Source organism: Staurois parvus, unplaced genomic scaffold (assembly GCF_062004578.1).
Source record: "Staurois parvus isolate SC_StPar_1 unplaced genomic scaffold, SC_StPar_1.0 ptg000071l, whole genome shotgun sequence".
Lineage (NCBI taxonomy): Eukaryota > Metazoa > Chordata > Amphibia > Anura > Ranidae > Staurois > Staurois parvus.
In genome coordinates, this window is record NW_028317867.1 from 8,061,610 (window position 1) to 8,086,719 (window position 25,110).

The 25,110-nt window shown below is 37.9% G+C and overlaps 1 protein-coding gene across 1 annotated transcript in view; it reads right to left on the minus strand.

The window, feature by feature from the left end:
- The window catches only part of MSR1 (macrophage scavenger receptor 1), a 51,758-nt gene extending 36,341 nt beyond the window's left edge, over positions 1 to 15,417 (minus strand). The window contains exons 1-5 of the mRNA XM_089669303.1: positions 15,330 to 15,417; positions 14,482 to 14,598; positions 12,923 to 13,030; positions 7,093 to 7,439; positions 2,018 to 2,204 (exon numbers count right to left, since the gene is read on the minus strand). Of these exons, the coding sequence (XP_089525429.1) occupies positions 2,018 to 2,204; positions 7,093 to 7,439; positions 12,923 to 13,030; positions 14,482 to 14,590 (751 nt within the window). The 5' untranslated portion in view covers positions 14,591 to 14,598; positions 15,330 to 15,417. The remainder of the gene's footprint in view (positions 1 to 2,017; positions 2,205 to 7,092; positions 7,440 to 12,922; positions 13,031 to 14,481; positions 14,599 to 15,329) is intronic.
- Positions 15,418 to 25,110: the final 9,693 nt, after the last annotated feature.

Consider the following 25,110-nt stretch of genomic DNA (forward strand, 5'->3'; position numbering starts at 1 on the left):
AAATGTAGAAAAACAGTATTTTCCAAAATATTTGTTTTTTTTTCCTTTATAGGGTTTATGCACATGGCTGTAAGGGGGTTATACAGCATCCAGAACCTGCAAATACACTTTCTCAGGACCCACTGCTGCTGCGCACAGCCGCAAATAGTCATCAATTTTCTAATGCAGCTGTACAGGGGTATGCATAAGGTGTTGAGTAAAGCACTATCTGCATTTGCGGCATACAACCATTGCACATGTTGGAACTTTACACAACTCCCTGAAAATAGCCGCATACAGCTTCATCATCTAATATCTAAAGATGGCTTTAAGTGGCAGATGCAGATTCCCAGTGAACTGTTTTAGCAGGCCCTGGATGCTGTACAGCCACCTTATGCTTGTATGTAAATACTAAAATATCCTAGTGGTTATTAACCACCCCGCCCCAAGATGCCCATTGTACTAGAAAGCCGCTGTGGAGAGCAGTTATTCTAAGGGGATGTTTAACAATGTCTTTGTGCTTGTTGGTGTTTATGCTCAGCATGTGCACAATACCTATAATGTCAGCAGAAATCATAGACTAAAGGCACTGAGCCAAACAGAAATGGCCATCAAAGCAATCACAAATAAAAACTACTGTTTACAATTGACACCCCACCCCTTTCTTTGACAACAGAGGGAGGGAAGAAAGGGGTTGGCTTCCAAGTGTTACAGGTCGCCATTCCTACTACTGACACAAAGGGCACCATTCCTCTCACTGTAACAGAGGACCCATTGCTCAAAGGGCACCATTCTTTCAACTCTCATTCTTTTTGTTTCTTCATTAATCCCTTCACTTTCTAGACCTACTCCACATTCAACAAATTGATCTGACCCTTAAGTTAATAGAAAGCATAACATGCTTTTTAATTATTCATGTGCCATTTGTATATCCTTTTCTGTACCAAATTTCCACTTCTGCTTTTCCTCCGATCACTACAAATTCTGTCCTGTCTTCTCTCATGAAATAAAAGCTCTTGTGGTGTAAGTATTCCAAATCATATTAAGATTCAGTATAATATTCAATGAATTCCAAATGTCTGTTTAACTATTAGGTGATTTAAATTAGAAAGGTAGAACAGAAAAAATTATTTTGAGACCTATGAAGTGGGTTTTTTCTTAAAGAGCCTCCAATATTGCACCCAAGAGGACCTTGATTTGATTCTTTCCCAGGACCCCAATTTGCCTAAAAAAGGCACTGTTCAAAGTATACTTGCATATTTTACCACACTTACTTTAGGCTGTACTTCAGCAGTGACTGGTTTCCACCACTGTTAACTCCTTCTCTGCTGCGTCTGGGTCCAGCAATGCTCCTTTTAACCACTGGGCAGTTACTGGTAATGTAACTCCTTCATACATGCAATGGGTTATGTCAATCACCAGGGTCTATTCTTGGCACCTTACGAATGAGTTGGGACCGTAGGATGTAAACTTTGCATGTCTCTTTTGCCAGCAAACTATGTATGTGTAAACCGTACAATGAACTGTTTTGTATTTGTTGTCTTTTGTTTTATTAAATATACCATTGAAAGTGTTTAGTTGTATCTGCTGAACAAGTGGAAAAAAATGCCTGCTCGTCCTAGTAAAATTTGAGTGAGCTCATAAATTCCTGTGCTCTCTGCCTCTGCTGACTTTTATCAGTTAATAGTGTGGACTACAGAACATACCTCCTCCCCTAGAATGACAAATACTGCTCCGCCATAGATACCGTACTGTACAGTAACTAAGCGTTGTCACCCTAGGACAGGAAGTGGTAGAATCACTAGGTGGAAGGAGAGGAGAAATAGTCCTAAAAGTTCCTGCTATATATTACATTTTGATCTTGGGTTTAGATACACTTTATTTAACTCGTAGCCCCAATAGTTCACCACTATGTATCAATTGATCTACCTTATAGATGATATGATGAAGTTATTTTTATACATTATACTTATGACCTGAGTTTAAAAAATGAACAATGCTGTAAATAATTTAGACTTGTAAATGTAAATGTTTTTACCTTGAATCATTGTTAGGTTTTTCAACGTGACAGAATGTTCCCAGTCTTTTAACTGAAGATCATTGGTGATCTGATTCAGTGTTTTCACTTCCTCTTTCATTTCTTGTTGCATTATCATAAACCGCAGTTTTACAATGTTGATATCTGATGATGCATTCTGAAAGTACGTATACTGTTGACCAATTTCCTTTAGGAAAAATTGATAAAGGAATTTTAAGTTATTTTTAAAGTTGTTTTGTTTTGTTTTTTCTCCTGGTGACACAAGTTTTACCCATTTCTCAACCTTATTTTTAAAGGAACAACAAGTCAGTGAAAATCCTCCCAACACTGCACTAATCTACTCTCACATTTAAAAGAAAACATTTTGGCTGAAGTTGGACTTTAACCACTTCACTTCGGAAGGTTTTACCCTCTTCATGACCAAGGCATTTTTTGCTATTCAGCACTGTGCTTTTTTAAGGCCCCTTTCACACTGGGTGGACTCTACCTGCAATCTGATTTCTCATCAGGGGAACCATCTGCTGGAATTCATGCAGCTATGATGCTATACTGGTAATGACAGTGATCAGCAATTTATAGTGGGACTGTGAGAGTGTGGAGGGCAATTTGGCACTAGCTGATGCTAGTTGGGAGGTACTGTACACTAACTAACACTGACATCAATAGTGACACTAATCCAGTGATCAGTGCTAATATTGTACACGGTCATTGTACTAATGACACTGGATGGGAAGGGGTTAACAATTATGTGTATTGTGAGTAATATATGCTGCTTTTACTAATAGATGTGGCTGCTGTTTCTCTTTTCTTTGCAGGGAGAAGACACAGTCACGTCACTGCTCTGTGTGAAGAGCCCTTTGTTGTTTGCAAACATATGGCTCTGTGCTGTGATTGGACACAGCCAATCATCAAGTCCTAGCCATAAATTATTGGCTGGGATCTGCTGACAAAATTGCATTGTGTTCAACTGCAGTGTGGGTCAGTAGCAGATGCGTGCCCCAGATCTGGAAGCAGGCTTGCAATGTTTCCCTATGTTGCTGAGTAAGCAGTTGCTGCCCTATCACAGTAAACCAACTGTGATGGGGCGGCAAGTGGTTAATATAACAAAATAATGTTAATTGTACTATATATATCTTTATATACTGTAGATGGGATTTCTGAACAAATATGGATCATATCTAATACTGACATTAAGATACTTGCATTGCTTTTCAAATAATGAGCAAAATAACCTGTCATGAGCCACTATACATATACTATACAAAGATGCTGCATAGATAGGCCGCAAAATATCTTAAACATCACACCAATGGAATTTGATTAACTAATTTTAGGTATATCATCAGCTGGATAAATGGGAACCTTCACCGTCCTCTAGCTGTGCATTCCATACTATAGATCCCATATTCATTGATTATGGTGCCCAGCCATGCTTACAGAATCTTTAGACCATGCATGCTGGAAGTAATTAGGGGTGTGACTACCAGACATAGCCATGTCACCCCAGTTCACTTACAAAAACAAGCTACATTTTGGGAAAAAAGCTTATGAACCTGAAGGATTTTTGGAGAGGTTTAAAATACAGTAGAGCTGCATATGCAAATGAGAACATAAAAATTACTAAATATTTTTGACGGTAATTATGTCACAGAAATCTGGTATTATATCTTAACCTCTTCAATGCCGGGCACTTATACCCCCTTCCTGCCCAGGCCAATTTTCAGCTTTCAGCGCTGTTGTGCTTTGAATGACAATTGCGCGGTCATGCAACACTGTACCCATATGATATTTTTAGCATTTTTTTCACACAAATAGAGCTTTCTTTTGGTGGTATTTAATCACCACTGAGTTTTTAAATTTTTTGCTAAGCAAAACAAAAAACATCTGAATCTTTTGAAAAAAGATGCACTTTCTTCGTATATAAAATTTTGCAAATAAATAACATTTCTTCATAAATTTAGGTCAAAATGTATTCTGCTACATTTCTTTGGTGAAAATAATAATAATAGTTGAATTTGTATTTTTTTTCAAATGTTTCTATTATTTTTTTAATTTTTTATTACGTTTTCGTTTTTTTACTATTTTATTTCTCAGCACACTGTGACCAAAGCAATACAATGTTACCATATTAACATTGAACTACTCTGGGCAAGTGATCAGGATTTTTTTTTTTAACACATTATGATTGCTAATACCAATGTATTTCATTGATATTTGCAGTCATTGTTACTGAATGAAACTGATTCATTCAGTCTTTTGTTGTGATTAGCTATGATTTGGCAAAGCTGATCACATGATATAGTTGAGCTGTGATTGGCCCTGTCAATATCATATGACTGCCTTGACCAGTCACAGCTAACAACATAATTGTATACAATGGATGGCATGACAGGAATCCATTGTAATTGACATGTGATCTGCTGTGCTTGGTCACAGCAGTCACATGACACTGGCAATGGGCCAGTATAGTGACATGTCATCAGCTGTGTCCCGTGGACAGACATAGCCGGTGACAGATCGTGCTGCGGTGCGGCCCCGCGGCCATGTGAGTGGTTGGTTTTGACAGGACATCATAGGATGCCCAGTCACAACAGCGAATGTCCCGCCCGGCCGTCAATCTTCTATAGGCAAGGCGGGAAGGTGTTAATGTGCAAATACATGCTATAGTAATTTAAGCATGTATTAAAAAATTAGATATCAATCCAGCTCTCTGAAGGTCATATCAATATATTTTCTTAAAAGTATTTTTTAAATATTGCTGTTGCAATAGAGCATTGTACTGTGTTAGCTTCAAACAAGCTTCAACAAAAAGGGATCTAACTTATCCGAAAGCTTGCCGCTTTAAAAACTTAAGTAACCCAATAAAGGGAAACTTCAGCTCAAAACTTTCTGCAAACATTGCAGTTTAAACACAGATTCACCAGTTACACTCCTTATTACAGCTATCAGGTTGGCTGTGGCTGATGGTGAAACCTGGCATTGTGGTTCTTCCTTGTTAATATAATACATTGGAAATACATGCTTTACTTTCAAGGACCACTAATTCTAAAATATAAAGTTCACTTTTGTGTCAGACCTGCAATTAACATTTACAATTGTGCAGGTAAAAGCAGCCATGAATATTAATAAAGTTGAATTGTGAAATCACCCATAAATGTTCATAAAATTGGATTTTTGACATTTACAGATAAATTAAGCCATGTTTAAGCAAATTAAGCTTCTGTATGTTTTAAGCAGATTAAGGGTTGTATTATATACAGCAATATGGTTGTCTTTGAAAATGTTTCTTCCCACTATACAAAAATCATGTTGAAGAACTCAAAGATGTTGGAAGTAAGTGTAATGAGCAATTTTTAACAAAATTCACTTGATTCTTTCTCCAGGAATCCCTGGGTGAAATTGTGTTTGTTGCTCATTATTATTTCAAGATATATATTCTGCCTCAAGTGGTTATATTTATAACAATCAGACAGTGAGCCTAGTAACATGGCCAGTTCTAACAAGCAATGTTCTGATGAATTGGGGTAAGGTTGGAGCTTATCATTAATCCCAACCCCCAGAATCATTCTACTGGCTCAACACTATGATGTGTAGCCTTGCTGGTCATTAGGCATGTACAGAAGGTAGGTAGGGGAAGTCAAGCTTTGCCTGTCAAAATATGCTGGTATTTGGCCATGACAGAAAGAGTTGGGAGGCTGCTGAAGGTATGTGTTTGTACCTTTAGGTAACTGCATATTATAACATTAGCAGTTTTTCATTTAATCACTTGCCATCCCACTCACAATACTTTTACTGCAGGCGGGCAGCATGTGCAGGCACTGAGATGTATCTGTATGCCATGGTGCACATGTGCACTAGCAGGCCCCTTGAGCATGTGGCAGTGCAGACCTGTAAGACTGTGATACAGTGGCTCATGGTGCTCAACGCATCAGCCACTCTGAGTGGCCGGGGTATCATGTAATCGGTATGACCAATCATAGTAATCACATGATAACAATGTAAACAAACTGTCATAAATGGATTTTATTCATGATCAGCTTGCTTACTATTGTTGTGCTGTGATTGACCCACGCTATCACATGGTACAAGGCAATTCACAGCAGCCTTGTACCATGTGATAATTAATAGTAAGCAAGCTGTCATGAATGAAAGTCATTCATGACAGTTAAAAGGGTTGCATATAGCAGTGTATTTCACAGCTATGGGAATCACAGTGTTAAAAAACAATTCCCTGATCACCCCCCAGAGTAGTACAGTGTCACTATGGTGATACTGAACTTTGATGAAAGTATTTAAAAAACAAATAGTAGAAAAGAGTCCCTGTCACCAGTCAGTATCCCTAATCCCCACCACACCATTCATACTTCAAAAAAAAACCCATGCCCCTTACTAAATACCTTGATCTGTCTACTTTCCAAAAAGATGTCATTTGGGGGGTATTTGTATGGTCCTGGCTTATTAGGGCCTCAAGAAATGATAGAATGATAGAAGACAATAAGTACATCAGGACTGATCAATTTTCAAATATATATACCATAGATTATAAACACTATAACTTTTGCACAGACTAAATAATATACACTAATTTGGGTTATTTTTATCAAAGATATGTTGCATTTTGGCCCAAATTTATGAAGAAATATTATTTGTTTGCAAAATTTTTAAACAGAAAATAAGAAAAATTTGTTTTTTTTCCAAAATTATATTTTTCCCTATTTTCTGTTTATATGGCAAAAAAAATAAAAACCTAGTGGTGATTAAATGCCACCAAAAGAAAGCTCTAATTGTGTGAAAAAAATTATACACATTTAATTTGGGTACAGTGTTGCATGACAGAGAAATTGGCAGTTAAAGTAGCACAGTGCTGAATAGCCAAAAAATTGACTGCTCATGAAGGTGGTAAAACCTTCTAGAGGTCAAGTGGTTAAATAAACAGAGTCTCTTGAAAAAGGAGACTCATTATGAGTTTTCCAAAATGAACTTTTTAATAATTCCTGGTAATTCACTCATGTATTCTTGATATATTCAATGTTTCTGTTTTTTTTTATTTGAAACTGGTCTTTAAATGGTCTTACCTCCTTCATTATATAAACCTTTTCAGAAAATGTTGTGTTTATATAATCCATTTTCATATTACTGTCATCCTGTGCAGTGGTTAAGTGTTCCAGTGTTTTTTGTATGTCCTGTATACATTTGTCCTTTTCCTGACTCTGTGATATGCTCTCATTTAATATTTTACTCAGAGACTGCAGTTTTGCTGAGTTCATTGAAATTTGTGATTTACAGTCAGAGAGGTTTTGTATAAGATGGCTCAAAATAATGGTGTAATCATGAAGGCTTCCTGTTTCTGATTCTTTGCCATCTTCTCCTTTATGCTTTTCCTCACAGACATGTTTGTATTTTTCAATCTGGGAGATCTGACCTTCAAAAGAGATTAGAAAGTAATACATAATTTATAAATTTCACATGTAGACTTCCAGTCATAGGATCCTTTATCCAGAAACTGATTATTAAGAAAAGTTCCAAAACGCAAGTGAAAGGAACAAGATAGCTAAATGAACTTTGCTTTGATTAGTGGTATGTTTCAGTTATTTTTTTAGAAAATCATTGGGCAAAGGTGTAATAATACAGAAAATTCCCCTTGCATCTGCGCATCGTGAAGGTTATCTGTGGGCTGGCTTTGGAAAACAGCAGAGGCCACGTAGGTGGGAGTATGGGCATAAAACTCCCTTCTACTTTTAAAACATTGCACAGTAAGCTTGGCAAGGAGAGATGAGGCCAACCCTGTCAATGCTATGAAAATCTACAGTCTGGATTCTCCTAAAGGACTACATGGTGGTGAATTGTCAAGTCATCCTACGCATAGGTAGATGACTTAGTTGACTAGTCTGGTCAATGTTGGCTGGCCAATACAAGAATATATAAGGTTTTAAAGAAGTTTAGCTTCAAAATGGACATTTTGCTGATGTGTTGGGTCATTCATGTTGACGCCATGTACTTCGCCATGACTGATGTGAATCTACATCAAAGGATGACATGGTTGACCTTGGATTTACATCGGTGGACATTTTTTTAAAATAAAGGACTCTTTCGCTGCACCCTGCTACACATAGTATCTACAATGTCCTGTGCTGTCAATGTAACGATCCATATACTGTACACCAAATACACAAAGAGGTAAGTATCCATCATAAGTCTAGCAATAGCATTTCTTGCAATGGCAAGCACTCATTGGTCAGCATGACTACAGTATGTGACCAATGAGGTGCATTTATTTCTTATAGCACACCTTACCAGAAAAAGAAGCCTCAGATGCATTTGGACTGCATTTGAAGTCTTCATATGCACATTACAGAGTGCTTGCTATTACGAGCATTTGGATGGATGCTCACTCTAGGGCTGTGCTATGTGCAGCAGGGTCCATAGAGGTGGCCAGGATATTTAGAGTTGGTTCACCTTTTAATTTTTCTTGAAATGTTGAACTTACCTTTTAGCTACTTTTGTTGCCAGAGTTTTTTTTTTTTTTTTACCTTTGTTAAAATGCACATTTTAGACCAGAAGGTTACTTAAAACCCCTAACCCTCAAATTATTATATATTTTTCTGAAAGCAGGGACCCTGTAGAATAAAATGGTGGAATTTGCAATTTTATATGTCACAGTTGGGTGGTGTGCAGTGAGCATCGTGATTAATGTAGATCTACTGGACATTGCTGTTTGACATGATTAACAGAGGAATTACGCTGTGGGACTGTTTTTGCTTTTTTATGAAATTTTTGTCTTTCTTTATACTTTACATTTTGTTCGTGAATATGTAGGGGTGCTATGTACCTCTCAGGCTGGCCTTACACTAGTAGAAAATTCACATGAAAATTCTCAGTACAACTTGATGACTGTCGTTTGAAAGTACTTCAAAATTTAGTTTGCTTTTAATGATTTTGAAATAAATGTAATTTCCCTGATAGAAACCCCACATACACTGTTAGAAATTTGTCCATTCAAGTAAAAAAAATTCATCCTGCTCCTTCGAATTTTCTTGTCACTACAATCAAAAATGAACATCAATCTCAATCCACTAATAATTAGAATATTGAATGAACGTTGGTAAAATTAAAAATTTCTAAGAAAAGTCAGCTTTTCTCATTTACATAGGTAAGCGCTGGAATCTGGGTGTCCTTTATTGTTAAAGGAGGCTTCCAAATTCCTCTAATCCCTCACCTGCAGACCCCCACAACCTCTGGGCGAGGGTTGTGTGAAAAAGGTCCCCATCAACAAGCAGCTTTGCCAGGGGGTTCCCACCTCTTTCCTGGCCTACCAGGCTGCACGCACAAGTAATGGTCTGGTGTGGACGTTAGGGAGGACCTCATGCTTTTTTTTCTAGATTGTTGTGTTAGGTCCCTCATGCCAGGCCTGAAGGGTTTGTAAAGTAAGGTAAAACTTCACTTTATAAAGAATGCCCAATCACATGCAAGGCAAATAAAAAAAAACTAAAATAAACAGTGTAGCGCTAATAATACTATCAAATTACGTGTTAAAATGCACAAACTCTATATACATCCCCTACATATATATATCCAAGGTGATAAATCAATACATAAATAATAAAATAGTTGTGTCATACGTGAATTCCCTCACAGAGAATATTTAGTGAAAAAAGTGACAAACACGTTCCTATTTGCACATTGTGAAACAATATGTATACTGGTGCACAAAATTAGTGAACAAATAATCAATTCAAAAAGTCCAAAATGATATAATAATAGTAATACGATAATTTGTGATGATCCTCACAATTCACTCTTCATGCAAAAATATATAATGTGCCGTATACGTGGTACACACGTGCCAATCCTTTACCAGCCAAAATACCCCCTCACCTCCTTCATTAGACCCCACAGGGCCAACACGCTTTGAGGATCAAGTGATCCTATCAGAATGGGTCCCTCTCAGGCTTTCCCCTCACATCTCCAGCCTCCAACAGACTAACAGCCAGCTCCTCACAGGATCATGATCAGACACAAACAGAGACCCTCCATAGTGCAACCAGTTTTTATTGCATCAAATTTAAAACGACAATAAGTATTACACTCACATTTGCCCACGAGTTTTCCAGCTTTTTACCACATGCTATGGGTTTACTGCATGGGTATACTCAACAGGGTGATCCAATATGGCCCCCACGCCGGAAATGATGTCACCGGAAGCTCCTCCCCACGTACCGACACGTTGCGCCACGCCCACCTCGTGACTTCATCAGGGTCCCTGATGAAGTCACGAGGTGGGCGTGGCGCAACGCGCCGCTGCGTGGGGAGGAGCTTCCGGTGACGTCATTTCCGGCGTGGGGGCCATATTGGATCACCCTGTTGAGTATACCCATGCAGTACACCCATAGCATGTGGTAAAAAGCTGGAAAACTCGTGGGCAAATGTGAGTGTAATACTTATTGTCATTTTAAATTTGATGCAATAAAAACCGTTTGCACTATGGAGGGTCTCTGTTTGTGTCTTATCATGATCCTGTGAGGAGCTGGCTGTTAGTCTGTTGGAGGCTAGAGATGTGAGGGGAAAGCCTGAGAGGGACCCATTCTGATAGGATCACTTGATCCTCAAAGCGTGTTGACCCTGCGGGGTTTAATGAAGGAGGTGAGGGGGTATTTTGGCTGGTAAAGGATTGGCACGTGTGTACCACGTATACGGCACATTATATATTCTTGCATGAAGAGTGAAGTGTGAGGATCATCACAAATTATCGTATTACTATTATTATATCATTTTGGACTTTTTGAATTGATTATTTGTTCACTAATTTTGTGCACCAGTATACATATTGTTTCACAATGTGCAAATAGGAATGTGTTTGTCACTTTTTTCACTAAATATTCCCCGTGAGGGAATTCACGTATGACACAACTATTTTATTATTTATGTATTGATTTATCACCTTGGATATATATATGTAGGGGGTGTATATAGAGTTTGTGCATTTTAACACGTAATTTGATAGTATTATTAGTGCTACACTATTTATTTTAATTGATCATTCACTTACTTGGGTATAAGTTTGGTGTCGGCAGCTTTTGAAGGATAGGATTCCATTTAAGCGCAGGAGGTTGTTTTTGGAATTTTTTAAATAAAAAAAACTGCATTTTTGTTTGCAAAGGATTTGATGAAGGAAGCCAGCAGAGCATCCCCTCATTTACTAAGCTCCAAAGCAACTGAATTTGTAGAGTGCAACTGCACTTACAAATTGTACAGTCTATTTGCCTTTAGTAAATCAACCTCTATGTGATTCAGACTCAGCACCTGTATATTAGTCATTTTTTTGCAGAAACTGCCCTCAACCAAACCCATGTACATTCAGCTCATAACTACAGGTGACACGTTCTCTTAAGAGAAACATCAGAGGTCTATTAGACCCCTATACTGACCTCTGCATTCTGTTGAGCACCATCTATGCACAACAACTTTCTTCTATATCAACAGATGCCTGAAAACTATAATGTTAAACCTAGAAGTGATTAGAGTTGATTAATTTTGGTGTGATTATTCCCAGGAAAGATCAGCAAAGGAGGGATAGACAGCTAAGCACAGAATCCATAGCAGGACAGCAGTGCACCTCATAGTACTTGTAGTAGTGATCTGTTGGCTTTACAACTACCAGAATCATTTCCATGAGAAAGCCGACAGCCTAATGTGAGAAAGTTAACAAACTGGTACTGCTGCTGAAGTAAGGTTTATGTCGGTGGCAGCAAAAGAGTTTAAGTGACCTGTTCCCAGATGATGCACACTAAAGTATTTACATATTTTGATTGTGCAGTAAAAGCAGCTTAAAACAAGCTTGTTTAACTCTGTATCTATAAGCATTGAGGAGAAATTAATTTTCAAAATACAGGCAGCGGGTTATATATGAGAACAGTATCTTGGCAGGCAGAAGAATTAATTACTTCATATTAACATCAGCTAAAGAGGCCAGGGATTGTTTGATTTAAAGCTCTTTTACTGCTCATTAAGAATATGGAAAAAGTTTAATGTCCATACTTTAGGAGGGAAGTTTTACACTAATGCAGCACAAGCAGTTGTAGCAAGTTACACAGGAGGCTGTTGACCAATCTATTAATTTGTCTCAGCCACTTCTGATAAACATAAATTAATATATCCACCACATCCAACAGATAATACCAACCTAATTCATGGCTATATAAAAACATGTGACAAGCAGACATGGCAGAGTAAGAGTGACTGTGACTACATATTTTGGATAATGATTAGTGTTTCTATGCTTGGGATAAGCAATTTGAGACAGCTACCAACTGACAATAGCAAATTCTGCTATCAGTGATCAGGTGGAGAAATGGGGCAATAAATAACTGCCAGTGTGCTGGATTATGGTAATAAAGAGCCAAAGTACTGTAGGATTCAGCCAGAGATGTTGCAATGGATTTACTAAGGAGAATAGGAATGGAAATCCAGGCAAAGAAATGAATACAAAGTTGTGAAGAAGTATCTAAACAGCAGCAGCTGATGTGTTGAGCTATAAAGAAGTTCATGAGAAGGATAGTTTGTTTAAGTGGAAAGGCGGCAGTGGCTTCAGGGGAGAGAGCGCCTAAAACAGTTGTGAAAGCCAGGACTGATGACATCACCCAAAGGTGCCCATGGTGCAGTAATTGTTGACAGTCCCTCCTCTACCCTGCAGCCATCGCTGGCTGGCACAGGTGACCCAGATCGCATGACCGAACTGCTGAAAATAGGTAAGTATATACATCTTTTTACACTGGATAATCATTATAGGTATTAGAAGGGAGCTTTTTTAGGACTAGTTAGGCTTTAGCTGGAATTCTACTTTAAACTTAAGTCGGGATAACCAGCAAGGGTCTATAATGTTTATTTCTCTTTATGTCTGCTCTGTACCTTTCAGACTGACAGTAGCTACTAGAAGACCAAGTACAAGGATGTAAAGTAAGACAATAGCAGCAATTGTAAACTTCAGCTTCCTTTCATTGCTTGGTGTAGTTATACCTGAAATGTAAAAAATAAAAAGTAGAGTCAAATGTTATTGTTTATTTATGCATATAATAATATATTATTTATTTATTCATAACTTAATATACACTATACTGCTAAAAGTATTGGGACACCCATCCAAATCATTGGATTCAGGTGTTCCAATCACCTCCATGGCCACAGGTGTATAAAATCAAGCACCTAGGCATGCAGACTGCTTCTACAAAAATGTGTGAAAGAATGGGTCGCTCTCAGGAGCTCAGTGATAGCATGGTACCGTGATAGGTTGCCACCTGTGCAATAAGGCCATCCATGAAATTTCCTTGCTACTAAATATTCCACGGTCAACTGTTAGTGGTACTATAACGAAGTGGAAGCAACTGGGAACAACAGCAACTTCACCAAGTGGTAGGCCATGTAAAATGACAGAGCGGGGTCAGGGCATGCTGAATCGCACTATGCACAGAAGTCGACAACTGTCTGCAGAGTCACTAGCTAAAGACCTCCAAACTTCATGTGGCCTTCAGATTAGCACACCAATTATGCTATTGGAATAAGAACATATAACAAACATAAAGTGGGTGTTATCCCAAAAGTGAAAATACACTTTAACTGATGTCCATTGTTTCACTGAGCTGTCCAAATCCCTATGATCCCTTAAGCTTAAGCAGACGTCAGAAAAAAATTATCCGTTCTGAGATATAAAAAGCAAATGTGTTCTACTTTTACATTCTTCTTCAAATATTTGTAGCAAATGATTTGCTTTTAACCAGGGCTTTTTTTCACAGAAAATAGGTGCAGGAATTCCCCCTTCAGAGTAACTTCTTGTCTCCATCTCGATACCCACCTCCGAGCACCTGTACTTGGTTCCACCTTCCATCTACCTCCCAGTACCTCCCTTTTAGAGAATACAGAGCAAAGTATTTTGTGGTGCTAAATAATTTGTATGGAATTTGTTAATTATAACTAGAAAAAAGGACAAACATTTTTCTCCACAGTCAGCAGCATTAGAACTCCCCCTCAGCAACAATAGATACCTCCAGCAACAATGGACCCCCAAAACAAAATACCACTCCAGCAATAATAGACCCCCAGAAGCTACAACAGATCTCCCAGCAGCCAGCAATAATAGACAATAGACCCCTCTCTCAACAGTAGATCCCTTCGAGCAACAATTGCCCCCCACCAACAATAGATCCACCACCAGTAACAATATACCTCCCCAGCAACCATAGACCAACACACAAAAATAGATCCCCTTCTATTACAATAGATCCCCCAGCACCCAGCAGCAACAAATCCTCCAGCACCCCTTGCCATTACATATTTGTAGTGCTAGAGGTGCCGGAACTGTGTTCCCCCGTGTTTCCGTTGAAAAAATGTCCTGCTTTTACCAAATTAAATCAGTTAAGAAACTCAAAAAAAGACTGCATTCTATTAAAACAGCACAACTCAGAAATATTTACCAGATGGAAGAAGAGACTTCTGTGACACATTATCCAACTGCTGATCCTCATTTGGATCAAAGCAAGTAACGTCTTCATTATTTTCAGAGGTTTTTGACCACCTTGCCATGTAAATCACTGTAAAATATAACACAATTTATAAGTATTGTGTTGTTGTGCAGTATATTCCCAAAATATTATGCAGTCTTCCCTAAAGATCAGATCCATTCAGCAGAGAATGTTGTGTTGTATTTGCTGATTTCCTAAATACTGAAAAATGAATCATCAAAAAGCTGTGTAAAGCACTGCAAAGAAGTCAGTATGAACAGAGTATTATTATTATAATTATTATTAATATTATAATACAGGATTTATATCGCGCCAACAGTTTGGTAGACAGGGCACAAGCTCTACAGTGAACTGACAGAATTACAAAATGAAGAGTATAGGCTTAACATATTTAAAGGAATGCAAATTAGGTATTTTTTATTCCCATTACTGTATTCTACACTTTGAACACCCGCTAGCTGTGGCTATTTAATCAGCTCTCTGCATCCTAGTCATTTATAAGGAAAGCAAACTCTATATAGACATTTAAAGTATGTGAAGTCAAACACTGACCACACAACAAATACAAATGGATTCTTTTAATACATCAATGTCTACGATTGCTGTTTTATAGAAGCAACATTATGCAGTCTCATTGAAAATAAGTATATAGATAATTTAGAATTTGTACTGAGGTTATGTGACTGTTCTGAATAAAAAGAGAATAAAAGGAATAAATATGTTCGTACAGTTTTTTTGTTTGCATGTTTAGATTAATAAAAGCTAAGATAAATCTTTTATCAAAATATTAATAGTCTCACCTTTATTTCACGCTGAAATAGGATGAAATGATGAAGTAACAGTGTTAGACTTCCATATGAAACTAGATTCTCAAATGGGACTTCTTTCCTTTATAACAGAAGGATGACTCATTTGTCATCTGACAGAGCATTAGTGGCCTGTACATTTACTATGTAAGCAAACTACGGGGCCCTTCCTCACTTTCTTCACTGGCCCTACACAAATAAAATATCAAGAGTTTTGACTTGCTGTATATCTGTTGCAGGTCAGGATTCAGGATTCAAACTTACATATGTAGAAGAAATTTAATAACCACTTGACCGCCGGAAGGTTTACCCCCTTCATCACCAGGTCATTTTTTGTTATTTAGCACTGCACTATTTTGTTGATATTTGTTATGCAACACTGTACTCAAATTAAATTTATATAATTTTTTTTTCAAACAAATAGAGATTTCTTTTGGTGGCATTTGATCACCGCTAGTTTTTTTAAAAAATTTTATTATATAAATGAAAAAAGACCCAAAATTTTTTAAAGAAAATGAAAAAAAAATATTTTTTACTTTCTGCTATAAAACATATCCAATCTAAAAAAAAAAATCTAATTTCTTCATAAATGTAGGCCAAAATGTATTCTGCTACATGTCTATGGTAAAAAAACAAGTGTATATTGATTGGTTTGTGTGAAAGTTATAGTGTCTACAAACTATGGCATATATACTTGAATATTTATTTATTTAATTTAATACTAGTAATGGCTGGGATCAGCAACTTATAGCGGGACTGTAATAGTGCCGAGGGCAATTTGACACTAACTGATGCTTGCTGGGAAGTACACTAACTGACTAACTGACATCGCCAGTGACACTAATACAGTGATCAGTGATAATACTATACACTGTCACTGTACCAATGACACTTGTTGGGAAAGGGTTAACATCTCGGGGTAGTCAAGTGGTTAAGTGTGTGCCTAACATTGGACACAGTCAATCAGCAGGTCTCAGTCATGAATCATTGGCTGAAACCTGTTACCAAAATCCCACTGTGTCCAATCCCTGAACTCAGAAGACACTGCTGATGTACAGGTATGTGATTGTGCCTGTATGAGCACCCACCTGCAGTATTCTCAGTGGTCACAGTCCTGCATACTATGTATTAACCGCTTCTATTCGCCCTATAGCAGAAGTACTGCTACAGGGTGGCAGGGATGCACAAAATCACATATATATATACATATATATATACGTGATTTTGCATTTCCCTACCCACACCTCTATTGGCTCCTCGGCATGCCAATCTCCGGGTCCCGGCCGGGACTCCGTGATCGTCGGCGGAGCTGACAGGGGAGAGGTGTGTATGTAAACAACAAAGATCTCTCCCCGGTCAGCACGAACAGGTTGCTTTGTATTTATATAAACAAACAGTGCAGCGCAGATAAATACAAATGAAATTAAATATTATATACTACCAGACAATATTATTATAGTGTAACAAAATGATGAAAAGAATAATGACCAATAATAAATGTCCAACATATTAATGGCAAGAACGTGATTGTAATTCACTGTAATATGTCCAAAAAAACTTGACCAAAAAAAGTCCAAAGAGTGATGTGAACCAGTAGTGACCAGTAATAACTGTGACTTGTGTGATTTCTTTGATACTCCTCCACCACTATGCACTCACCAGAAGTAAAAAGCAAGCCAGCATTGAATGGAAATGACTCCTTGGAACATATCCGCCCACTTCCTACCACCAGTCACCGATCCATCTAAGATGAAGTCCGTCCTAAGGGGAGAGCTCACTGCAACAGAAATATAAGATCAGGAGTTTGGACTTCATTGGCCATATGCTTGTCCACAGCTGACTCACTAGGCAATGAATCTGACCTGTACTGATGTTTTCAGGCTACAGGACCATTGACATCTTTATTTGATTCTGACTTTATCAAAGGAACCTTCTAAGCGTTACTTTCCAGCCATCTTCCACAGCAGATATATTTCATTTCAATTTGACATATAAACTTTTTAATTGGAACTGCAGCTCCTGTTATTTTTCAAAACCGTCAGAAAAAAAAAGATCTTTTCCTTGCAAGATGGCAGCTTGGAGGCCCTCTGTACACTGAACGCCTTCTGAAATCTCACTTCCTGCCTGTGTAATTGTGCGATCTTATATGTCTGTTGCAGTGAGCTCTCCCCTTAGGAGGGACTTCATCTTGTATGGATCAGTAACTGGTGGTAGCAAGTGAGCAGATACGGTCCAAGGAGTCATTTCCATTCAATGCTGGCTTGCTTTTTACTTCTGGTGAGTGCATAGTGGTGGAGGAGTATCACAGAAATCACACACGTCACAGTTATTACTGGTCACTACTGGTTCACATCACTCTTTGGACTATTTTTTGGTCAAGTTTTTTTGGACATATTACAGTGAATTACATTCACGTTCTTGCCATTCATATGTTAGATGTTTATTATTGGTCATTATTCTTTTCATCATTTTGTTACACTATAATATTGTCTGGTAGCATATAATATTTAATTTCATTTTTATATATCAGCGCTGCACCGTTTGTTTATATGTTTGCATAGTGGAAGCGGAGGGTTTGCCAAAAAGAGCTGCTTCCTCTTTTTTCATTTTGCGCTCACTGTTCACATTCTGTACTAGATTGCTTTGTATTGCTCTGCATAGCAAAGCAATACAAAGCAGCTTGTCTATGTAGTAAAAACGCACAAAATGTAAAACACAACACAGCACACTGTTAACCCTTTGATCACCACTTCCTGCCCAGTGTCATTAGTACAGTGTCAGTGCTTTTTATTAGCACTGATTAGTGTATTAGTGTCACTGGGGATGTTAATGGCAGTTAGTCAGTTCCCCCCCCCCCAGTGTCAGAATGCCCGCCGCAGTCCCGCTATAAGTCGCTGATCACCGCCATTTCTGGTAAAAAAAAATTATGAAAAGTGTATATACCAGCATTTTTAGATGCTATAAGTTTCACGTAAACCAATTAATTTACACATATTGGGATTTTTTTTTAGCAAAAACATATAGGAGAATACATTTTGGCCTACGTTTATGAATAAATTTTATTTTTAAAATTTTACTGGATGTGTTTTATATATAATTGTCAGTCTTTTTTTGTTTATAGTGCAAAAAATAAAAAACTCCCAGGTGATCAAATACCACCAAAAGAAAGCTCTATTTGTGGGGAAAAAAGGCATAAATTTAATTTATAAAATTTAATTTCATTTTGCATGACCGCGCAATTGTCAGTTAAAGTAACGCAGCGCCGTGTGATCTGCACATCAAAGAAAAGGTCTGATCAGGTAGGGGGGTAAATCTTCTGGAGGGCAAGTGGTTAAGCTGCATTTAGTTTGATCATTAATTGCTAGTAATACTTGATGTTTATGAACAGATACAATCAGAGGTTTTCATTTACTTTCTTCTTATACAATCCAGCTTGTTGCACAACCTATTTTTTTGTAATCTTAGATACTAACACCAGTTCTCCCTGAAGAAGCAGGCCCTGTCCCATGAAACATGTTGGAGAAGCCTTTATGCAATGCTTCTTCTCCATGGACATCTGGGATTGCTATTATCTGTAAACGCTGTCAAGATATGTAACTGTAGCTCTATCAATTTGTTTGTTGTGTTCAATTTCATGATTTGAAGATACTTTTAACATTTGTATAAATAAAATAAAAAAAACTACTTGCCTGGAGATTGCACGTTTGCCCAGTGCTTGTATGGGTTTTCTCTTACACTCCAAAGACCTGCTGGTAAGTTAATTGGCTCCTGTCTAAAAAAATTGGCCCTAGTTTATATGAATATATGTTGCTTAGTAACACAAATTGCTAATCAGTCAATCACATGGCAGTAACTCAATGCATTTAGACAGTTAGATGTGGTGAACATGACTTGCTGACATTCAAACTGAGAATCAGAATGGGGAAGAAAGGGAATTTAAGTGACTTTGAATGTGACATGGTTGTTTGTGTCAGATGGGCTGGTCTGAGTATTTCAAAAACTGCTGATCTACTAGGATATTTATGCACAACCATCTCTAGGGTTTACAAAGAATGGTCCAAAAAAGAGAAAATATTCAGTGAGCAGCAGTTGTATAGATGAAAATGCCTTGTTGATATCAGAGGTCAGAGGAGAATGGGCAGACTGGTTTGAGATTATAAAAAGGCAACAGTAACTCAAATAACCATTAGTTACAACCAACGTATGCAGAATACCATCTCTGAATGCACAGCACGTCGAACCTTGTAGCAGATGGGCTACAGCAGCAGAAGACCACACCATATGCCACTCCTGTCAGCTAAGAACAGGAAACGGAGGCTACAATTCGCACAGGCTCTCCAAAATTGGACAATAGAAGATTGGAAAAATGTTGCCTGATCTGGTGAGTCTTGTTTTCCCTAGAGATGGTTGTGCGTGAAAATCCCAGTACATCAGCAGTTTTTGAAATGCTCAGACCAGCCTGTCTGGCACCAACAACCATGCCACGTTTAAAGTCACTTAAATCCCCTCTATTTCCCATTCTGATACTCACCACGTCTAGATACCTAAATGCATTGAGTTTCTGCCATGTGATTGGCTGATTAGCAATTTGTGTTACCAAGCAATTGAACAGGTATACCTAATAAAGGTGAGTGTAAGTATCTGTAATAATAATAACCCTTTGATATAATTTTGGTGTGCTACCTTATACATTCTATGTAGTGTCTGTACAAAATCTAAAATATAATGTATGGAACCAAAGTATTGTCAATATGAAAAAACTCTCTGGGAGGGGGAGGGGTTTATGGAGTTAAAGGCCCGGGGACTCAAATGGTTAACATCCCCCTATTTCAGTTCAGGGTTATTGTAGCAAATATAGAAATTTATTGGCAATAAAGACTATGTACTGAAGCTGAACCCATTTATATCTATATGTAAAAAAATTAAATAACATACATCTTCTTTAAGCTATTCTCCCTATTCATAAAAGCATATTTTAATAGTCTTTTAATGTAGCCCTAGCAGAAAAAGGAAGAAATTGTGTATTAATCCTACAAATGAGCAACAGATTCTCAAAATAGAACCTAAACATATTTAATTCAAGCAACATTTTTATACATAAAATTAGCTTGCTGAAAATATAGTTGTACACGCACACAAACCTGTTGTTAGTCATCTGATTGAGAATTGCAGCATATATTTTAAAATTAAACTAAATTATTTACAAGGTTATAATTGGTCTTATGTGGGTAAAACAGATGAGATGTACCATTACCCTTGCTGCATGTTTAAATCCTGTATTAAAGACATCTCTATATGGCTTATCTACCAAGCATTTGATTAAATTTATTCTAGGGTCACCTTGGTCAGATTAAAAACTAGAATACATATACTTCTGAAGATTAAATAAATAAATGGTAATTAGTGCGCTGCCAAATAGTGTCAACAAACTAATATAAACCCAGCTGCTGCAATAACGATATGTGGTTGTTCAACACAAATAAAAAGTATAGAAAATAGAAAAATGTGTTGCGTGCTGTTAATATAAACTTATAAAATTTTCACCATTTAATAATCCATAGAGCGCAGAAAAATTCACACGTGAATCCATATGTGTAAATACAATCTTTAAAACATGCTAATCCAAGTTCACAGTGAAATTCAAAAGTCCTCCAATAATCAACAATGATCCTCCTGCTGGTGAATGAACCCTCTTCCCTAGTGCTGTCAAATTCACTCTATGTGCACCACCATACTCGTGTTTGAAATGGACCCTCACCTTCACGTGATGATCTATTAGATAAACAGGTCAGCAAACTCTTTTCCCCATCTCCGGGGATCTATGCAGATGTATCCGTCTACTCTCTGCTCTCCCTCTCTCTTCCACTGCTTAAATAGGTTAGTATCCTATTCCTGCTACAAGTCTGCAAGATGGAACTCAAAGCAGAAAGAAAGCCTCCATGGTGTAGTATGTTAAAAAAGCCAAGTATGTTATTCACATGTATAATGATGTAAAAATGCTAAACAATAGGGCACTGTGCTGACGAATACTCCATGATGTCTCCAGTGCCTTGGCCCCCCTGTCACCTAAGCTCCTCCCCTCCAGCATAATCACAGACCACATGACTTCATCAGGGGTAGCTAGGTGAAATGTGCTAACCACTTAAATAGATACCAGTACTTCCACATCTCTGGCAGTGCTGCTTATACAATGTAATGGAAACACTACTCAACACTGCCCTCCGAGACGCCAAAATTAAATGCTTGTAAGCGTCAGAAAGGAAAAATAGTTTGCCACTCTGCTCAGAAATCAGAATGTCTAAAGGGGCACTCCTCAGGGATATCACATAATCTTCAGTAATTAATATGTATAAAATCAAATGTACATAAAAATGAGTTAAAATAAAAAGTTATAAAATATATATAAAGCCAAAATCGGGATCTGGTATGTTGTCATCCTAACTAATGCTTGATGCTTCCCCTTATTTTGAAAATAGATGTATAACAAATAAATATTCAGTTTGTACCTAATACTTATTTTGGTTCTTTGTTGTTTAAAAAAATATTTTTCAAGCAATTGGAAGCAGTCCGATATGCAATATTCTATTCAGTAGAAAAATGTCTAAGAATTTGAAGCCATGCTGTAGCTGGTTAATATAGAGCCACCAGAGATTGTAGTGTGAATGGTGTATCTGCTAGACAGCATAGCACGGACATGGGGGATACCAGGGAATGTAGGATGGATGGACAATGTTTGCTGGGGATATAGACACTGATAAAGGAATGATTTTACAAAGGTGTCTACTCTACTGAGTAAATAAAGCTCTTTAAAAGAGTATAGCTTTTTGTTTAGAAATCATACTTTTTTTTTAAAGGTATTTATTTAAATTTTTTTTCCCTTAGCATACAAAACAGTTGCCATCTAAACCAGGATGATGGCATTAAAGTTGGTTATGCAGAGCCCAACAACAAGTAGTGGGATAGTAAACCATCCATAAAACAGCACAGCCTTCAGGGCAGTTCAATTCAGCCACCAACAAGGTGGATGCAGCATCAGTTGAAAGCTGCATCTGTCTCCCCCCTTTAAGACTGCTGATCACTCAGTTCCCAGTGCTTCGTGTGTAGAGAGCTGATGACTGTCAGTTACCGCTGTCTGTTCTGCCCCTCCATTGGAGTGCTGGGCTGTTGAAGGGACAGAAATGACTGGCTCAGGCTCTCAGCGGCTTGCTGAGTGGTTGAGCCAGGTGCCAGTCCAGGGATCTGGTTGAGATCTTTCCCTAGCCTGGACTGGCTCTGTGACATCAGCCGACAGAGTGTGCTTCAGAGTGCAGAACAAGCTACACTACTGTGATCCACAAAGCAAACAAGCGTTGGCTGTAATTCAGGCTGTAAGGGATTGGATCTGAGAGGAGGCGTTTCCTGCTACATTTATTCCTAATGGCAGAATCTTTCAGCAGTAAAAGCAAAAAGCTCCAAATTCTCTTTATAGTGCAAAGGGATACGAATAGAAACTCACATATCCTGCAATCATCAAGGAGGGCCAGGGCTGAACATTCAAATGTACATAAAAAGGAAACAATTGGTAGGATCCCAGTGAAAAGAGGAAGCTTTGCACCAAGTAATAACTTTTCTTCACCACACCAGACAATTACAATTTTAATTTTCTATCAGCCCTTTCAACCCTAAGACCTCATTCACATGGATGCTGAGATCCATAGTCTGTGAGTAGGCCTAATGATTTCACAGTCTGAGCCACCAGGTGCCATTGGTCTCAGTATGATAGGTCTGCGGGAGTCTGGATACCTGGGGAATAGCCTTTGCAACCATCTGTGATGAGCCCTTCATGCCAACCCTCTGAGATCCCCTTGATTGCTACAGTATGTAGTAGGAATTCACTAGCCAATTGTGCTGCCTGGAAAGTCCTGATGGTATGTGTAATGTTTTCTTCTTTATTCCACATATAACCCCCCATGCTTGACATGGAATCTCTCACTCTTCAGGAATAGATCCTCATCAGGTATGTGTACTGCAGCAGAGCCCGGTTGGCTCCAAGCATTGGTCCTCTCTGTTCTGATCTGTTGGTTTTAGGATTACTTGAGGCTGTTATCAAGATAATTCAGCTATTTATAACAGTTGCATAAATATGGTTTTATAATAGCTGGTTCAGTGATATTAATAATTTATATTATCTTTCTTAATTAAAAAAAAAATCATGTTTGGTTGATTTACTAAAAAAAGCCTACAGCACCTGCTTGAGAATGAAAATGGCCTCTTAAGTAAATCATCTTCTCTGTGTTGTGTAATTCTTCAGGATAATGCTGAATAAGCAAAAACATAAACAAAACATTTTATGTTTGCAATAAGGCCTCTGGGAACTACCAACACACTGTTGGTATTATTCTTACATTTATTGTGTAATAAAATTAGAAGTACAGACTGTGCATTCTGGTTTCTACATCAACTTAATATGAAAATAAGCATCAAGTCTAAGTTCCTCCTTTGGTTACGAAAAAATCTAATTTAGTCAGCCGAGAGGTTATGTGCATATTATTAGTAATATAATTGTGTATATTATGCAATGACCTGTAACTACTGCTAGTTATAAATGTTGATACATGTATTTACAGAAATGCAAACTTCTGTAAATCTACTAAACCTACAGTGGCATAACAGTATTTTCTGTGCTAATATGGATCACTAAAGGAGAACACTTTTGTTGAAAAAACTGATATACAGTGCAAGCCATTTTGTAAAGCATAACCCCAACCAAAGATGTGTTTAGTTTGGACCGAGCGGAGAAAAGGCAGGTACAAAATCTTTGTAATATAAGCAAGCGACTTGAATGTGATTTTTTGTTTGACTTTAATGTGATTTTACTTTGTTATATTGTGTTCTACAGATTGGTAAATAAAATCCCACTATGTGATATATAGTAATAATCATTTGGAGTTTGCATGTTCTCCCTGTGCTTGTGTGGGTTTCCTCTAAGTGTTCAACTAGTTGGCTCCTGACTATTGGCACCAGTATGTACAGTATGTACTGGTATGTATGCATATGAGATAGGGACCTTGAGGACACTAGCTAATGTGAATGTGCCATATGTAAAGTGCTGCATATTGTTGAGTGTCTTCTGACCTAAGGTCTCCATCTTCTGGCACTATATTGTCATTCAATTTATTGTACCTGTTGTGGCAGTGTGTTGCCCTGCTAGGGTTTAGAAAGAGGTTATGACCCAGTATTCTCAACCAGGTAAGTTGAGGGGTTCCAGGGAGCGTGTGTCATGCAGAGGAAATTGGCTTTTCAGTTTTCTTTTTGTTTAGTAAAGTTTATTTTAGGACTTGGACCCCAGAGATTTCAAAATGATCTGGGAGGGATGAAATCTACAATCCTGGGTCCATGTTTTTCAACCACCAGCACACTATTTGGTCTGGTGTGTGCTGGAATTTAGTGGTGACCTGACCATGCTTCTGGGCTCCGCCCTCCTGAGAAGTCCAGGAATCAAAAAAGTGGAAGCCAGAGGGGTGCATGTGTGCACTGGAATAGACAGAGATCCAAATCTGAGTTCCAGAGCAGCAAGGGGCTGCTAGCTATGCAGGGAGTGTTGGCAAGAAAATGGTCTATGGGAGACAGATAAGAGCCTAAAGTGGAAGGTCTGAGCAGCATTGCTGTATATGTAAGCCAGGAGGCTGAATATCTATTCCTTTACTAAAATGGATATTTCATTTTTGTGTTAATGGTGAAACCCCCTGCATGGGAAACCCATGAATTATGCTTTCTGGAACTTTGTTTGAACGTT